This window comes from Podarcis muralis, chromosome 16 (assembly GCF_964188315.1).
Source record: "Podarcis muralis chromosome 16, rPodMur119.hap1.1, whole genome shotgun sequence".
In the NCBI taxonomy this organism is placed as follows: domain Eukaryota; kingdom Metazoa; phylum Chordata; class Lepidosauria; order Squamata; family Lacertidae; genus Podarcis; species Podarcis muralis.
Window position 1 is genome coordinate 31,248,914 of NC_135670.1, and position 15,949 is coordinate 31,264,862.

The following is a 15,949-nucleotide window of genomic DNA, read 5'->3' on the forward strand; positions in this document are numbered from 1 at the left end:
CAGTTTTTAAAAACAACAACAACAACTGCATTTTGCCATGTTTGCATTGGAGTAGAATAACATTTGGGTTTCCCTGATAGGTGTATGGAATCCTCCTCTCCTCACACCTGGCATTTCTGAAGCATTTCATTCTCAAGTAGTATGTTAGAGCCTGTCTTACTGGACGTGGAGAAGGCAAACATGGGTTGAAATACTTACTGAGCCATGAAGATTACTAGGTGGCATTGGGTCATGGGCTGACCTACCTCTCAGGGCCAGTGGCGTAGCGTGGGTTGTCAGCACCCGGGGCAAGGCAAGTAATTTGCGCCCCCTAACCCGTGGATTTTAGTAGGGGCAGAGAGCTGCGAGTGCGAGCGCGCCCCCCCAGATGTTGCGCCCGGTGCGGCCGGCCCCCCCTGCACCCCCCACACTACGCCACTGCTCAGGGCTATTGTGAGGATAAAGTGGGACAACCTCATGTATGCCGTCTTGAGCTCCTTGGAGGTCAGGCAGATAACATTAAGACATTACAGTGGCAGGACTTGGTATGTTTGTGTTTGTCTGAAGCTGAAGCCCAGCTTCCCCACCACCTCTGACAGCTAGATGAGACCAGGGCCCTGCAGGATTTAACTTCCTTCCGCAGGGCCTGTAAGACAGAGCTATTCTGCCAGGCTTTCAATTTGAACTTAGCCTGATCTTTTATTCCCCTTCCTTCCCTCCCCCTCCCCGTTTTATGAAGATTACCCGCTCTGGGATCCCACAGCTAATTCTCCCCTGGTCTCCTCACTGGCCCAAATAGGACTAATTTAGCCAGCTAGCCCTGGTGATCATCTAATGTTTATTGGATGGATTTTCCCCTTAAACTGATTTTTGAATTCTGAATTTATTGTTATTCACATTTCATACGGTATTTTATGCTGTTTTTTTGTTGCATCAATTAAGTGTTTTAAATTTGTTGTTAGCTGCCCTGAGCCCGGTTTTCTGAACCAGGAAGGGTGGGGTATAAATAAATTATTATTATTATTATTATTATTATTATTATTATTATTATTATATCAGTCAGTGAATCAAGTGCAGTTCATTAGACACTGCCTTTTGCTATACTTCAGCCGAGCTGCCCGATTTTGAAAAATGAATAAAATGGCACATATCTGTTAAATTAAATGTATGCCCATCCTTCTCTCTTCTTAAACCAGATTTTTTTTTTTAAGTGTTGAGTAAAAACTGCTTTGGGTATGTGGGTGAGTGATATTTCAGCCAATCAGTCCTGTACACAGCATTTCCCCCCCCCCCCCATAAACACATGGAACCATTTTCTTCTGAGCTAATTCCATATCACAAAGCTGGAGAAGGTGTGGCCCTCCAGACGTCGTCGTACTGCACCTCCCATCATCCCCAGCCAGCATGGCCAATGTTCAGGGATGATGGGAATTGTAGTCCAGTATCTAGCGGGCCACAGATTCCCCACCCCTGCCATAGGAAAAGAAAGCTGTCTTCCTAAACAAAACTCAGTGACTACAACAATGGTTCATATTAGGTCTTTCTGTCTCCTAAGCAAGTGGCTCTTGCGAATGTGTTCTCTTGGCTGTTCTTTGCGGAACCAGAGCATAAACAACCTCTTGGAAGTTTATGTTGAGCTTTGGCTGCTGTTGCTTTCTGTCTACTAACTCCCAATCCCATTGTCTTTCTTCCAACACAGGGATGACATCCAGTTGAAGACACCTCACAGTAAAATTAATGGACAGCCAAAAGGAATTTCCAGAGTAGAGTGTCGGCTAGGTTCAACGTCTAGCTCTCAGGGGGCCCCCATGAGTCCTGCTAGACACTCAAACGTTAAGAAAGTGTCTGGAGTGGGTGGAACAACCTACGAAATTTCAGTATAAAAAGAAATTCGTAATATAAAGAGCCATCCGCAAACCCGGCCGTGAAGCTAGGTGCACTGTGAAGAGTCACACAATAATGCCAACAAGATGAAAAGTAGGAGCAGCAGCTGATGGTGACCTTTCTGTATTATTTTGTGTTGTTTTTATTAAAAAAAAATACATACACACAATCTTTTTTTTTCCCCTGGCCAAAAACCAGCTGCAGCCTTATTCTTGAAGGAATCAGACTTTGTACAGCTCATTGGAAACTATCCTGAACAGACAATTGGGAACTAATTTAACATCTGCTGATGTATGGCACCACAATTCAGAGGTTTTTTTTGGGGGGGGGGGGGTTGTGTGTGGAAGAGAATGGGAAAGCTATTGTGTGTTTGTCTCTGTCCACCAAACCTTGTCATGTGGACATTGTTGTGCTGTGGTCTAAAAACAATTTCATGTGGGCTTAGTGTTTTCTCTTAAACTCTCCAGGGTTGGCGGAAAAGAATATGAAGGAGCGGCTGGGCCCAACAAGGGTTTTATATATTTGGGTAGCAGGTTTGGCCTACAAGTGATCAAACTGTTCAGTTGTTTGGAGAAGTTGAGTATGTAGCAGACTGTTGCCCCCAATCAGCAGGGTTGGCTTGTTCCTTGCCTACAATGGTTTCTGGTTCCATTTCCGGGGAGAATGCAGATTCCTTGTGCCTGTCCTCATGTTCATGAGGACAGATCTGCTTCTTCCATTGGAATGAATGGGGAAGCTCACAGGTACATTGAAGGTCATGCGCACGAGTGGCCATGTATGGATCTCTGCATTGGTGAGCAAACACATGAGGAAGAACTCCCAAGTGATGTTGATTGTATCCCTCTTCAACTGAAGGAGGCCAGTGGGTTCCCAGTAGTCATCCAGCAACCATCTTGGAGACTGGTCTATATGGGCAAAATAAGGAAAGGGGCAGTTTTTTAGTTACCCTATTGCCATTTGTGGTCGTGTAGGAGATTCTGTGTCAACAACTGCATCTGTCCATGTCCTAGAACCATTAAACAAGTAAGGAACTTCCATTCTTCCTTGGAGAATTTTAGGTAGGTTTTTTTAAAAAAGAAAAAAGCCTGTCTTGCTCAAGAGAGAGAGAGAGAAAATCAAATATTCGGATGGTAACCTATTAATGTAAACAGCCATCTTCCTCCTCTTTTTGTGCTACTGGAGATGGGCTGTAATACAGTGTGTTGTCTTGCACAGGTGCAGTGTGTATAATCTCAATGCAAGGTATTATATGATCTGTCGAAATTTGCTGTGTGTGTGTGTGTGTGTGTGCACGCACATGATTGCGTGCGTAACTGATAGTGTGTGATTGCCAGCCGGGCACGTGCCTGTAGGAGATAAATTTTATTGCTTGCCTGATGATCAGTGAACGCTAAATATTTAGAGACAAGTCAGGTATATTCCAGTGCTGGTGCTCACTTTGGCTAGAGCTCCCATGAATGCAAATCTGGAGACAAAAAAAATCCTCAAGCGACTTGTTTACAAAGATTCAAGATGTTCATTCTCTGAATTAGAAAGTGTTTCTTGTCGTGCCGCCCCAGAGTTGTCAAACCCCGAACACTATTGGATTTGCACGTTTTTAGAGAAAAGCAAGTTGTAAAAGCATTGCATTTAGGGACCTGATGCTTAACGTGATTGCCTTAAACCTTTCTTTTTTTATTATTCAAATGATTTCTTTTATAAGTGTCCCTGAAGGGGTAAGAATTTTTAAAAGTTTAACCTCTACATCCAGGTGTATAAATGAGAGGTGACACCAGAGACCATTTGCAGGAGACCTGAATGAGATCATGACTACAGTTCTGAGTAGGGAGGAGGTAAATCCTGTTCTATTTACCAATTAAAAATGGCCTCCATTAAGTTTATATTTGTTCTGCACAGGGAAACCTGGAATTTTTCACTTGCAGCACAACCACCAGCTACGAGGCAAGGGAGTCACCAAATAATAACTGAAACAGTGATGTCAGGTGCCAGTCGAACTGGTAGGGTAGAAGGCAGGGAGGCCAACAGTAGGTGGAGCCAGAGCAAATGACAAGCAGAGCCAACTTATTCTATTTAGTCCCTAGCCTCCTCCCTACTGTGTTTTACAAGGGCAACGGTTAGACTAGGGCAGAGGAAGGTGACAGTCGGTGCAACCCCTGGATTGGCTGTAAGTAAGGAGGGAGGCAGGTAGGGATTGGCTGAGGGCAGACTGAGGTTGGTGGGGCAGTACCCCATTTGCCCTAATGGACCAACAGCCATTGAGTGGAAAAGTTAGCCCCGGTTTCCTCAGCAGAAGACGGAAAGATGCCTTATGCCTTGTATGTGTTCATCTAGTATTATCTGCCCTGACCGTCAGCGGCCCACCAAGGGTCTCAAGTAAAGAGTCTTGCCCATTGGCTGATCCTTCCACCCACATCTTTTTCAAGCTGCAGGTGCCTGGAATTGATTCTGGGACTGTCTCTACCACTAAGCTAGGATCTCACTGCAGCCCCAACAATCCTGATCTTATTCTTGCCCCCTCCCTGCATTGCTGCATTTAACCACGCACATCAAATTAACTAAACGTGGCAATAAATACAAACACACACAACTTCAGCGGACCATGCAGCCAAGTCACGTCCAGCTGACTCTCGAAACAGCTCCGCTTTCAAAAACTTGAGTGTTTTGTTTTAGCATATTTAGGCTCTCTCAGTTGAGAGCCCTTCAGCCGGCACTGGCACCCTGCAAATTCACACAGCTGGTGACAGCCACAGCTGGCTTCCTCTCTGCAGAGTGGTTTTGATAGAAGAGGCATGGATCCTTCTCTGGGGCATGCTTCTGGTTCTTCCGGTCAACCACTGATAACAAATGGGATCCATGCAGGCGGGGAGTGGTCAAGTTAATCCTTTCCTCCTCTGCTGCCACTGGAGGAAAATCCTTAATCTGGAGGTGACGTTTGCATTGGAAGGAAAGTTACCATTGATATCAATGGTGGGATTTCCTCCCCAAGTCAATGCATGCTTCAGAAGTGGGGAGGGCCACTTCTGAATGATGGAACATATGCTCTGTGTGCAAAAGATCCCAGGTTCAGGCCTCAGCATCTTTAGGTAGGACTGCGACAGAGCGCTGTTTATAATCCTGTAATGCCGTGACCAATCAGTATAGACAATACTGAGTTAGATGAGCCAATGATCTGACTCAGTAGAAGGCTGAGTAGGTTTCCCCCCCAGGATGGCCACATCGCAAGAGGAAGTTGAATTCCCCCCTCCGCTCTTCTCTTAATCCCATTATAAATGGGTCATATTCCGCCCCCAGCCTCCAACTGATGGATTTTGCATTTGACTAAATCTGCAGATCAGATGCAAAGATGTATTCAACACCATGTCTGGTTTGAACCTTCAGTGCCTTTTAAGTTTTCTTCTCTCATCCTTGTTTCATTATTTTCCCAACTGTTTTGGTTTCTTAGATAAGGGGAGCGGGGGGGACTGCTAAAAGATTCTAAAAAGGAAACAAAAAAGGTTCCAAGTCTAAACTGCAGGCAACCCCCCAAAAAAACATGTTTAATGGGAATGGTACAGGATTTTGCACCTGGATAAGCACATCGCTCTATGAGCACTCTGGATCAGGAAATGTTTCATGGCACCTGTGGGTTTGTTTATTTGTTTTGTCATTAGTCTTTGTCTTCTGAAGCCAACTAGCCCTGTGGTTCTGTCTGCCTGGGGTTCAGCTAAAGGGTCGGCGCAGTGGAGGCAATTTCTCAAACTACAATTTTGAGACTCAGAAGCATCATTCTTATGTTCACGGAAAGGTGCAAGGATATTTATTACCGGAATGATGAACTACCGAGTGAAATTTCAACAGAACATGTGGCCAGTTTTGTGCCATCTCCAATTTGGAAACAGCGCAATGTCTAGCAAAACAAATACAATCTACTCAGTGCGCACCAAAATGTGTGGCATCCTCTGATCCTGCCTTCTGAGAGAACAAGGGTGGAGGAATCATAGAAAACTGGGGAGGTGCAGATGGAGGAATGTACATGTGTACAGCTGCATCACATGTTCCATCATGTATGTGGTATGTATGTGTGAGTGGCTATGCATGCACAGATCCACCGCCCGAGTGCATGTATGGTTCTCGAGACTTGTGTGAGCCTGCCCTTGCTTCCCTGTAACTGCGCACAGGATCACAGCCTGGGGCTGGACAGCTCATGCCTGCAGACTTCACATGGGCATACATGCCAACAAAATATATGGAGCTAATTTAGTACCAGAGCATGAACTTGGTCCAAGTGTTTCAGCTGATCAGGCTCATAGAACAGCACATGGAAATTAGACAATGAGTTCGGTAAAGGTAAAGGGACCCCTGACCATTAGGTCCAGTCGTGACCGACTCTGGGGTTGCGGCGCTCATCTTGCTTTATTGGCCGAGGGAGCCGGCGTACAGCTTCCGGGTCATGTGGCCAGCATGACTAAGTCGCTTCTGGTGAACCAGAGCAGCGCACAGAAACTCCATTTACCTTCCCGCTGGAGTGGTACCTATTTATCTACTTGCACTTTGACGTGCTTTTGAACTGCTAGGTGGGCAGGAGCAGGGACCGAGCAACGGGAGCTCACCCCGTCGCGGAGATTCAAACCGCGACCTTCTGATCGGCAAGTCCTAGGCTCTGTGGTTTAACCCACAGCGCCACCCGCGTCCCATAGACAATGAGTTAGCCATGTCCATTAATTTCAGTGGGTCTGCTCTGAGTGGGGTTTACCATTGGATACAAGCTGTGGCTTTGCACTGCACTGGTGGGGTGGTTAAAATTGTTACAGTTTCAAAATGGGACAGTGAAAAGCAACAGTGGTGTGCAGAGGGCTGCCTCGGGATATTGGAGCACCCGTATTGATAGTGCTTAGTGTTCAAAGACAGGATGTGTGTAATTAGACTACAATGTCACAGCAGTCAAGGAGCTGGGGTCTTCCCTTTCGCTGGCACTGGCAACCTAGCAGCTGATCCTTTGCATAATATTAAGCAAACTCCATGATTTTAGGGGAAGGACAAATGGAATGTTTAAGAAGCAATGTGACTAGCCTGGGAATCCTTTTACAGTATTCAGTCAAACCGTAACGACTCCTTGTCTCCAGGGCAAAACTCTAAAACATAATAATTCTGAAAGTCTGCAGCCAAAGCTGGCTGGCTGTTCATGAGGCTGATTGGCTGGCTTTCCATGACATCAGCAAGAAATTTCTCCCTTCCCAATTCTTTGGGATAGTTTGCACCTACAGCAACAACAGTGGAAAGTCTTGTGGCACCTTATGTTGTGACAAATACATTGTGTTAGAAGCATTCATAGCCCCAGGGCCCACTGCAAAAGAAGATTAACTGGTGCTTGGAGATTATTAGAGCATATAATTCCAATTTTACTTCATCTGCTTTGGTAATCTGTTTGTTTCCAGGCTCAATTTAACGTGGTGATAATTGGCCTTTGAAACCCTAAATGGTTTAGGACTGGATTATCTCAGAAGCTATAGTACCTGCTTTTGTGTGAATCTGCTCAGGCTTTGTAATCAGCCTTACAGACCCTGAATCTCTACAATATTGTCCACATGTGAGATCTGGCAGGGAGTGCAGGGCATGAGATACAGAGCCTTTTCTGTGCTGGCACCACAATGAAGAAACTCCTTTTGGGCCAAATTTGTTAGGCTCCCTCTGTGCCTTTCGATGGATGGTAAAATATTTTAATTCAAGCTAGAATTTAATTAGTGATTAGCATTTAGTAATTTAATTCATTATAGTGTGGGTCTTTTCCTGGAGTTTTAGTACTGTTGTCTTTTGATTGTTGTTTTGATGCAGGTATTATTCTACTGTTTTGTTTTTGGTAAGCTGCTTTTGTTATCTGTTCATTGTTTGTATTCTGTTCTGTTCCTAAAATAACTGTGCAATCCTATGCATGCCTACTCAGAAGTAAGAGAAGCAAGCCCATTGGTAGGCAAACTAAGGCCCGGGGGCTTGATCTGGCCCAATCGCCTTCTCAATCCGGCCCGCAGACGGTCCGGGAATCAGCGTGTTTTTACATGAGTAGAATGTGTCCTTTTCTTTAAAATGCATCTCTGGGTTATTTGTGGGGCATAAGAATTCGTTCATATATTTTTTCATTCCAGAATATAGTCCGGCCCCCCACAAGGTCTGAGGGACAGTGGACTGGCCCCCTGCTAAAAAGTTTGCTGACCCCTGCAAGCCCATTGAGTTCACTGGGACAATGCAGCTGTTTATGAGCTTGCAGACTAATCTCATCAGATGCATTGTGAATTCAATGAAGAGGGTTCTCAGGGTCATGAAAGTCTGTATCCTAATACATGTGTTAGCATTTAAGGTGCCACAAGATTTATTGTGGTTTTGGCTTCAGTAGGTTAGGGATAGCTAAATCATTCAGTTTCTGGACCATCTCACTTCCATACGTGTTCACACAAGGCCCTTCTGCTGTGCCCTGTTTCTGCATTCATCGTCAATTAAAAAACCACTGCTCAAAGGTTTGCGTTTCAGTACATATTTAAATATGTATCTTTTGAACACATTTTCTATCAAGATATGCATTCCTATTTTGATATTTAAAAAAAAACTAAAACTTGAATGCTGCATTGCAAAATTTGGCAAAATGCAAAGACGAATGGCTAGCTGTGTTCCCGGAGTTGTTGCTGTGTACTTGACAGATTTGGGACATGGGCCCAAATACACAGAAATGCATAAAATTAGCATATCCTGATTTGTATGAATAGAGTCAAATTTAAAATATAAATGTCACAAGCTAGCTAATTTCCCACTCATTCCCACTCATTGCACCCAATTCCCCTTCCCTCACCTCCATTCATTAACCCCAAATCATCTCTAGATAAAGCCATCTCAAATCAATTTATCATCCTCCAATAACAATGATGAGGATGATGTACTCAGTAACCAAGGTCACCCCCGATTACCCAACCCAGAAACACTCAGAGCACATAGGAAGAGATTTGAGGCCTTGTCAACTCATCTGTGACAACACCCCTGTTTGTTCCAATCCACACACTAGGTTAGGTAAAGGTAAAGGGACCCCTGACCATTAGGTCCAGTCGTGGCTGACTCTGGGGTTGCAGCACTCATCTCGCTTTATTGGCCAAGGGAGCCGGCGTACAGCTTCCGGGTCGTGGCCAGCATGACTAAGCCGCTTCTGGCGAACTAGAGCAGCACACGGAAACACCATTTACCTTCCCGCTATAAAGCGGTACCTATTTATCTACTTGCACTTTGACGTGCTTTCGAACTGCTAGGTTGGCAGGAGCAGGGACCGAGCAACGGGAGCTCACCCCGTCGTGGGGATTCGAACTGCTGACCTTCTGATTGGCAAGTCCTAGGCTCTGTAGGTCCAACTCAATTCTACTCAGAGTAGACACATTGTAATGAAAGCACCTAAGTTAGCCATGTCCACTAATTTCAGTGGGTCTACTCTGGGTATGTGCACAATCCATTCTTTCAAGCATCGTCATTCACACTGGTTCATATTGGAACTCACAAAGATGGGATCTTGCCTCAACCACAGATGCAAACAAACTAGAGCAGCAGCCCCCTTTGGAATTTTTTTCTTAATGTTTAAAAGCACACACAATAAGGCAGCAAATAACTTAGGCACGTGGGTGCTAATTGCGGTGCTCTTAAGACTTATTTTTAATATGTAAAAGGGGCAGCTGGTGCCCAGAGAGACTGACAGCGGTGCCAGTTTTTGATTCACTGCATTGAACACGTGTCCTTTCAAGCTGTGAAGCCCAAACAGCTGAAAGGCCTTTATCTATTATGTATTGGCTTCACCTTTTAACTGATTTAGGATGCAGCCTAGTTTACTGAAATGTCAGCCAACTGATAGCAGTTCTTACCTGACTTTGTGGGGGAAATATCAGCTACTGATGATTGGTAAAGGTTAACTTCAGTGTTGGCCAGCTGAGACTTCAGAATACCTGCTCAAAGTTAAGACCATGGGTAGGCAAACTAAGGCCCAGGGGCCGGATCTGGCCCAATCGCCTTCTAAATCCAGCCCGCGGACAGTCAGTCCGGGAATCAGTGTGTTTTTACATGAGTAGAATGTGCCCTTTTATTTAAAACGCATCTCTGGGTTATTTGTGGGGCATAGGAATTCGTTCATTTCCCTCCCAAAATAATATAGTCTGGCCCCCCACAAGGTCTGAGGGACAGTGGACCGGCCCCCTGCTGGAAAAGTTTGCTGACCCCTGGGTAAGACTATGGACAGTATCTAATGCTAGTCCCATGCAGATCAGACCCATTGAAACGGATGCACATGACTAATTTTGGTGCATTAACTTCAATAGGTCTACTCTGAGTAGCACTTAGTTGGATACAACCCTATTTTTATGTGGGGGTTGGGTGATTCTGAAGCTTTCATTGCCAAGCTGCAGTAGCTGTAGGGATAGAGGTTGAAAACTGAATGCATTTGGGGGAGACATATCATTAGGTTAAGATGTATGCTGGATCCGTGCACACACAAGCTGCAAACAGTAGCTTGTTAAATCCAGACACAAGACTCCTCTGGGATGGGGAGATACATTTCATATTAATAGGCTTATGATAGCCCCGGATTCCACCCCCCCTTCTTCTTCTTTGAAGTTTGCATTTAAAATAGCCTGAATGGCCCAGAGACGACAGTAAATTATTCAAATCTTCCTGGAAGTCTGCATCTGCAGATTAGCATTAACCTGAAAGAAGGCAGAGGCACCCAGCTCTGCCCTATTTCTGTCTAATGCTGTGATTCTGAATACATCAGCTAAGAAGAAAAGGCCCAGAGAGTTCAGCACGGTTTTGGTGCACGTACGGGTTAGGACGAGCTTGTCAGGTGTCAATCCAGAGATTCCTTCCGTTTTGCTAAATTTGCCACGGAATTGGGCAGATTTATGGTGGCAAACAGGATTGCAGGGGTGTCCGTGGCAGGTGGGGGAGGGAATGGACAAAAGGTGGAAGGTTGTGGAAAGACAGGATAATTTCCCGAATCAGTAATAGATTTAAATAGATACCTTTGGATCAGCACTTAAGCTTTGGATCTCTTATGGTTCTGCGCATGCTTATAAAACTTGTGTCACAAACATCAATGAAGCAAGAGGCTGCACATGGCATCCTATATGAACAGGGCTATTGCATCCCATAAAAGTTTACAATTCATAGGTGCCAGTTTTGATTCGCACACAGGCTTTGATCCAGCCAGGCTTGTCTCAGCCGAGGTGCTCTGAAGACCTGAAGGGGTTGTTTCTCTGTGTACTGATTTGGTCTCTTTCTCTTTGGTCAGTAATATTATTTATTGCATTTGTTTGTGGCTTTGTTTAAAAAAAATAAAATGCTGCAGGGCAACTTAACAGGAAGATAAAGTACCAACAGATAAAATAAAAGCCAAATAAAATTTTAAAAAAGAACACTGCCATGTGCTTATCCAAAAATAGAATTAAAAAATATGAATCCTACCCCACCCCGCTAAAAGCTGAGCACCACAATTAAGGCTAGAATCATGCAGAAGTATGATTTCAAAACCATAACCACCAATAGCCTGGGTAAATAAAAATGTCTCTTAACCCAATGTCTAAAAAGTGACAATAATGATGCCAGGGCTGTTTCCTTGGCAGTGGGGTGAGCCCTGAAATAGCCTGTTCTCCATTGAAAAGAGCCTGTTCAGCATCAACTGTAAGCAGGGGGATTTTGGGGGAGGACAGAGCAAGAGAAAATGGAGGGAATTGCTTCTCCTCCTTTTAGTTACCCATTTACCTGGCGATTGCTGAAGCAAAGGGTAAAGGTAAAGAGACCCCTGACCATTAGGTCCAGTCATGACCGACTCTGGGGTTGCGGCGCTCATCTTGCTTTATTGGCCAAGGGAGCCGGCGTACATGTGGCCAGCATGACTAAGCCACTTCTGGTGAACCAGAGCAGCACACGGAAATGCCGTTTACCTTCCCACCTATTGATCTACTTGCATTTTGATGTGCTTTTGAACTGCTAGGTTGGCAGGAGCAGGGACCGAGCAACGGGAGCTCACCCCATCGCGGGGATTCAAACCGCCGACCTTCTGACCAGCAAGCCCTAGGCTCTGTGGTTTAGACCCACGTCCCAAAGCAAATGGTATCCCATTATTATAAGACTTAGGGCATATGCTCTGATTTCACATACACCCCATTGGATCTTGGCTAACTCTTTTAACTATCGGGGGACACAGGCATCCAATCAAGTTCAAGCAAGCTGGTGTGTTTTTCCAGCTCCTGATTGGGTAAAACAAAGGCCGATGTGAGAATGAAGCTACAATCCTATTATATGGGAGTCAAGTCCCATTGAACTTGGTGGGGCTCACTTGAGACTAGATATTTATGGGATTACACAGTCATTTATTCCGGTTGGTTAAATTAGATGGAGTCACCTATGGGGGCCATAACACAACATGCCAAAGATGTAACTTGGGTTCCCCTCATTCTGGTGTTCTACACCAGACATGGATCCTTTATTATGATCAAGGCAGAATAAGCGGACAATAAATGACCGAGTGCAGGTAAATCTTAGTTTTCTCAAAGCCTGTCCTTCAAACACGCTTTCAAGCAAATCTTTGGTGGGAGATGCAGGACAGACGAAAGGAAATGTTTCGCACAGTGTGATAATGGAAAATGCAATCGCAAGGTGTCTCAGTTACCATCAGTGTGGACAGGGAGGCTATCAGTGGCCAGGAGTCATGAGGCTATGTACTACCTCCATTACTGGAGGTGAGACTGTATGCTGCACTCAGGTCCTATTTATAGGCTTACAGGTGCATCAGGTTGTCACTATGAGAACAGCATGTTGGACCAGGTAGGCCTTTGGTCTGATCCAGCAGGAATCTTATTACGTTCTTAAATGTGGTCCGTACAATTCAGCTTTTGCATTGAAGTCTCCATCTTACTGAAGAAACAGCAATAGTTTTGCATTACAGATTTTGGGGTATGCCATCTGTCTCCTCCCATCACTGTCATTTCACTGAGTTGGGCAAACTGCAGTATTGTAGCTTGAATTCACGATAAAAGATGCTGAGATTTCTGGCATTATGTGGGTTTTATATTTGCAGGGAGAGAGAGAAAGAGAGAGAGTTTACTTTTGATTTTTTGATTATTATTTTTAACTTGAAGCCTTAACATTTTACTTCTTTGTCTGAATTAGCAACGGAGAACAGTTTATGAGAGACACTCCATGTACTATGTTTCTGCTTGGGTTGAAAACCAGAATTTACCCTGATATGCTTTTTAAAAAAAAAAAAAAAATCTAGTTGATGATGACAAAGAAAAGGGCTCTTGCAATGTTAAGGATGGGAGAACAGAGAACATTCCTTTCGGATATATATTTTTCATGGGAATGGCTGACAAGTTTTCAACTGTGTTTTCAGAGGTATCAAAGAGATTCCCAAGGCCTTTATTATTTTGTATATATATATATATAAATATATATATAAGTGAAATGAATTAATCTTTCGGTAGATAACCTCAACTGTAAAAAAAACCCAACAACCACACATACATGCACACATGAAAACTATGCAGATGTATGCTTTAATGTTGAAAATCCGATATGCAGCAGCAAAGTTGGCTTGCTGAAGAAGGCAAACCCAGGATTGTGTAAATATTTGCCCAGGTTTATTGTATTATTGGGACTACAAGGGAGCCTCTCCCAAGTGAGGACTACATGCCTGTAGGAGGACCCTAAATCAGGAATGGGGAAACTGTGGCTCTCCCAGATGATGATGGACTACGGCTGCGATCATTCCATACTATTGGCCATGGCCAACTGAGGTTCATGGGAGCTGGAGCCCAACAGCAACTGGAGGAGTTCCAGGTTCTTCATCCCTGACCAAAATGGTGGCCACTAAAGTGTTTGGAGTGATCTACACCAGAGCCTAAAAGATAAAGACAAAACTGACTGGAAGACTGGAGGCAATGTTGTTACCAAGTGCATGGTTTGAGGACCTTGTCGTTGGGATCTCTTTAACAGTCTGTATTTCACCTGTTCTACTACCTTGAATTTTTGGAATGTATCTGTGCAGGCTTTGTGGACCTCCGTCTGTAATTCTAATTTCTGTGGCTCTCAATACATATGTATATATTTTTCAGCTTCTTGAGTTAATGTGGTGGTTTTTTTGAGGGGTGGGTGTGTAAAATTGCAGCATTTAAGCACTTTGTTTTGACTTATCGACATAGAGCCAGTATGGTGTAGTGGTTAAGAGCGGTAGACTCCTAATCTGGGGAACCGGGTTCGCGTCTCCGCTCCTCCACATGCAGCTGCTGGGTGACCTTGGGCTAGTCACACTTCTCTGAAGTCTCTCAGCCCCACTCACCTCACAGAGTGTTTGTTGTGGGGGAGGAAGGGAAAGGAGAATGTTAGCCGCTTTGAGACTCCTTAAAGGGAGTGAAAGGCGGGATATCAAATCCAAACTCTTCTCTTCTTCTTCTTCTAGTGGGTTCTGGGAAAGAGGCACAAAAGTACCTCATACCACAATTTTGTATGGGATATAAGGAGCTGTATGCTGAATCAGACCACTGTTCAATCTTGTTAGTCCATTACTGTCTCTTCTCCACTCTTTTGGCTCCAGTGTTGGAGGAAGTATGCCTCTGAAGGCCAGTATCTGGGAATCACAAGTAGGAAAAGTGCTTTTGCTTCTAGGGCCATCTTGCAGGCTTCCTATGGGCAGCTGCCTGGCCTATGTGGGTACACAATCCTGGATGATGTTTGTATTTTATGTACTGTGTCTAATTAGTAATGGCTCTTGACTGCGCACTATAGTGTCACCAACAAAACACACACCCTGCAAAAAGAAGAAAAGAGGGTCCATATTAGTGTAAAATCTCCCCGTGCCAATATATGCACGAATTAGAAATAATCACTATAATTTATGGATCTGCCCTGGCCTTATAACATTTGGTTCAGATATCTCAACACTTCAGGAAGAAGCCCAATCTGTTCTGAGACATTCTGTGGTCTGTCCTAATTGACTCATGTGTCAGGTCTGCAGCAACTTCGTTAATAATGAAACACCATTTCTTCTTATGGGAAATGTATTAAAAATGTCTGTAACTCCCTCCCGCCTTTTGGCAGAAGTAGATGAAATTTGCACACACAGCCACCAGAATAGATTAAGCCTACCAAGTAAACCAAATAAATCAAGGGCCTGGGGAGGCCAGGCACATTATGGGTGAGTGGCTCCTATACATGGCTGAGAACACAGCCTTCACATGTTTAAGAAGGGTGGGATACTCGGGTTGGTCGCAACCCCTCCATCATGTCACAGCATCCATCCCCATTGTTCTCCCTGTGTCGGAGGGGAAACATTGGCCTTGAGCATCCTGCCATCAGGAGAAGACTTTAGTCTTTAACTTTTCAGTGGCGCCCTGTGCATGCCCAAAATTTGGCACCACCACCCCACCGTTCGCCTTCCGTTCAGCTGAATTCACTGTGCCATAGTTGTAATGCCCTGCATCAGCCCCTAGGCTTGGTGCCCAGTGTAGTAGAAATGGTTGTGCTACTACAGTGGTACCTCGGCTTAAGAACTTAATTCGTTCTGGAGGTCTGTTCTTAACCTGAAACTGTTCTTAACCTGAAGCACCACTTTAGCTAATGGGGCCTCCTGCTGCTGCCACGCCGCCGGAGCACGATTTCTGTTCTCATCCTGAAGCAAAGGTCTTAACCCAAGGTAATATTTCTGGGTTAGCGGAGTCTGTAACCTGAAGCGTATGTAACCCGAGGTACCACTGTCTGCCTCTGCTGCTATACAGTGGTACCTCGGGATGCGAACGGGATCAGTTCCGAAGCCCCCTTCGCATCCTGCGACGGCCTTCCCATCTGCGACGGCACATCTGCGGGTCACATTTCGCTGCTTCCGCGCATTCATGAGCGGCGAAACCCAGAAGTAACGCGCTCCGTTACTTCCGGGTTGCTGCGGAGCGCAACTCGAACGCGCTCAACCCAAAGCGCATTCAACTCGAGGCATGACTGTATTTCCATTGGCTCCCTGTGTGGGGAACCATTGGCCCTCCAGATGTTGCTAAACAACTGCCATCGCTAGTCCATTGGAACAAATGGGGCACAGCCCCAC

At 44.9% G+C, this 15,949-nt stretch overlaps 1 protein-coding gene across 1 annotated transcript in view; it reads left to right on the forward strand.

The window, feature by feature from the left end:
- ZDHHC8 (zDHHC palmitoyltransferase 8) overlaps positions 1-13,969 on the forward strand; it is a 164,232-nt gene extending 150,263 nt beyond the window's left edge. Inside the window, exon 11 of the mRNA XM_028711070.2 lies at positions 1,679-13,969. Coding sequence (XP_028566903.2) covers positions 1,679-1,862 — 184 coding nt within the window. The 3' untranslated portion in view covers positions 1,863-13,969. The remainder of the gene's footprint in view (positions 1-1,678) is intronic.
- Positions 13,970-15,949: the final 1,980 nt, after the last annotated feature.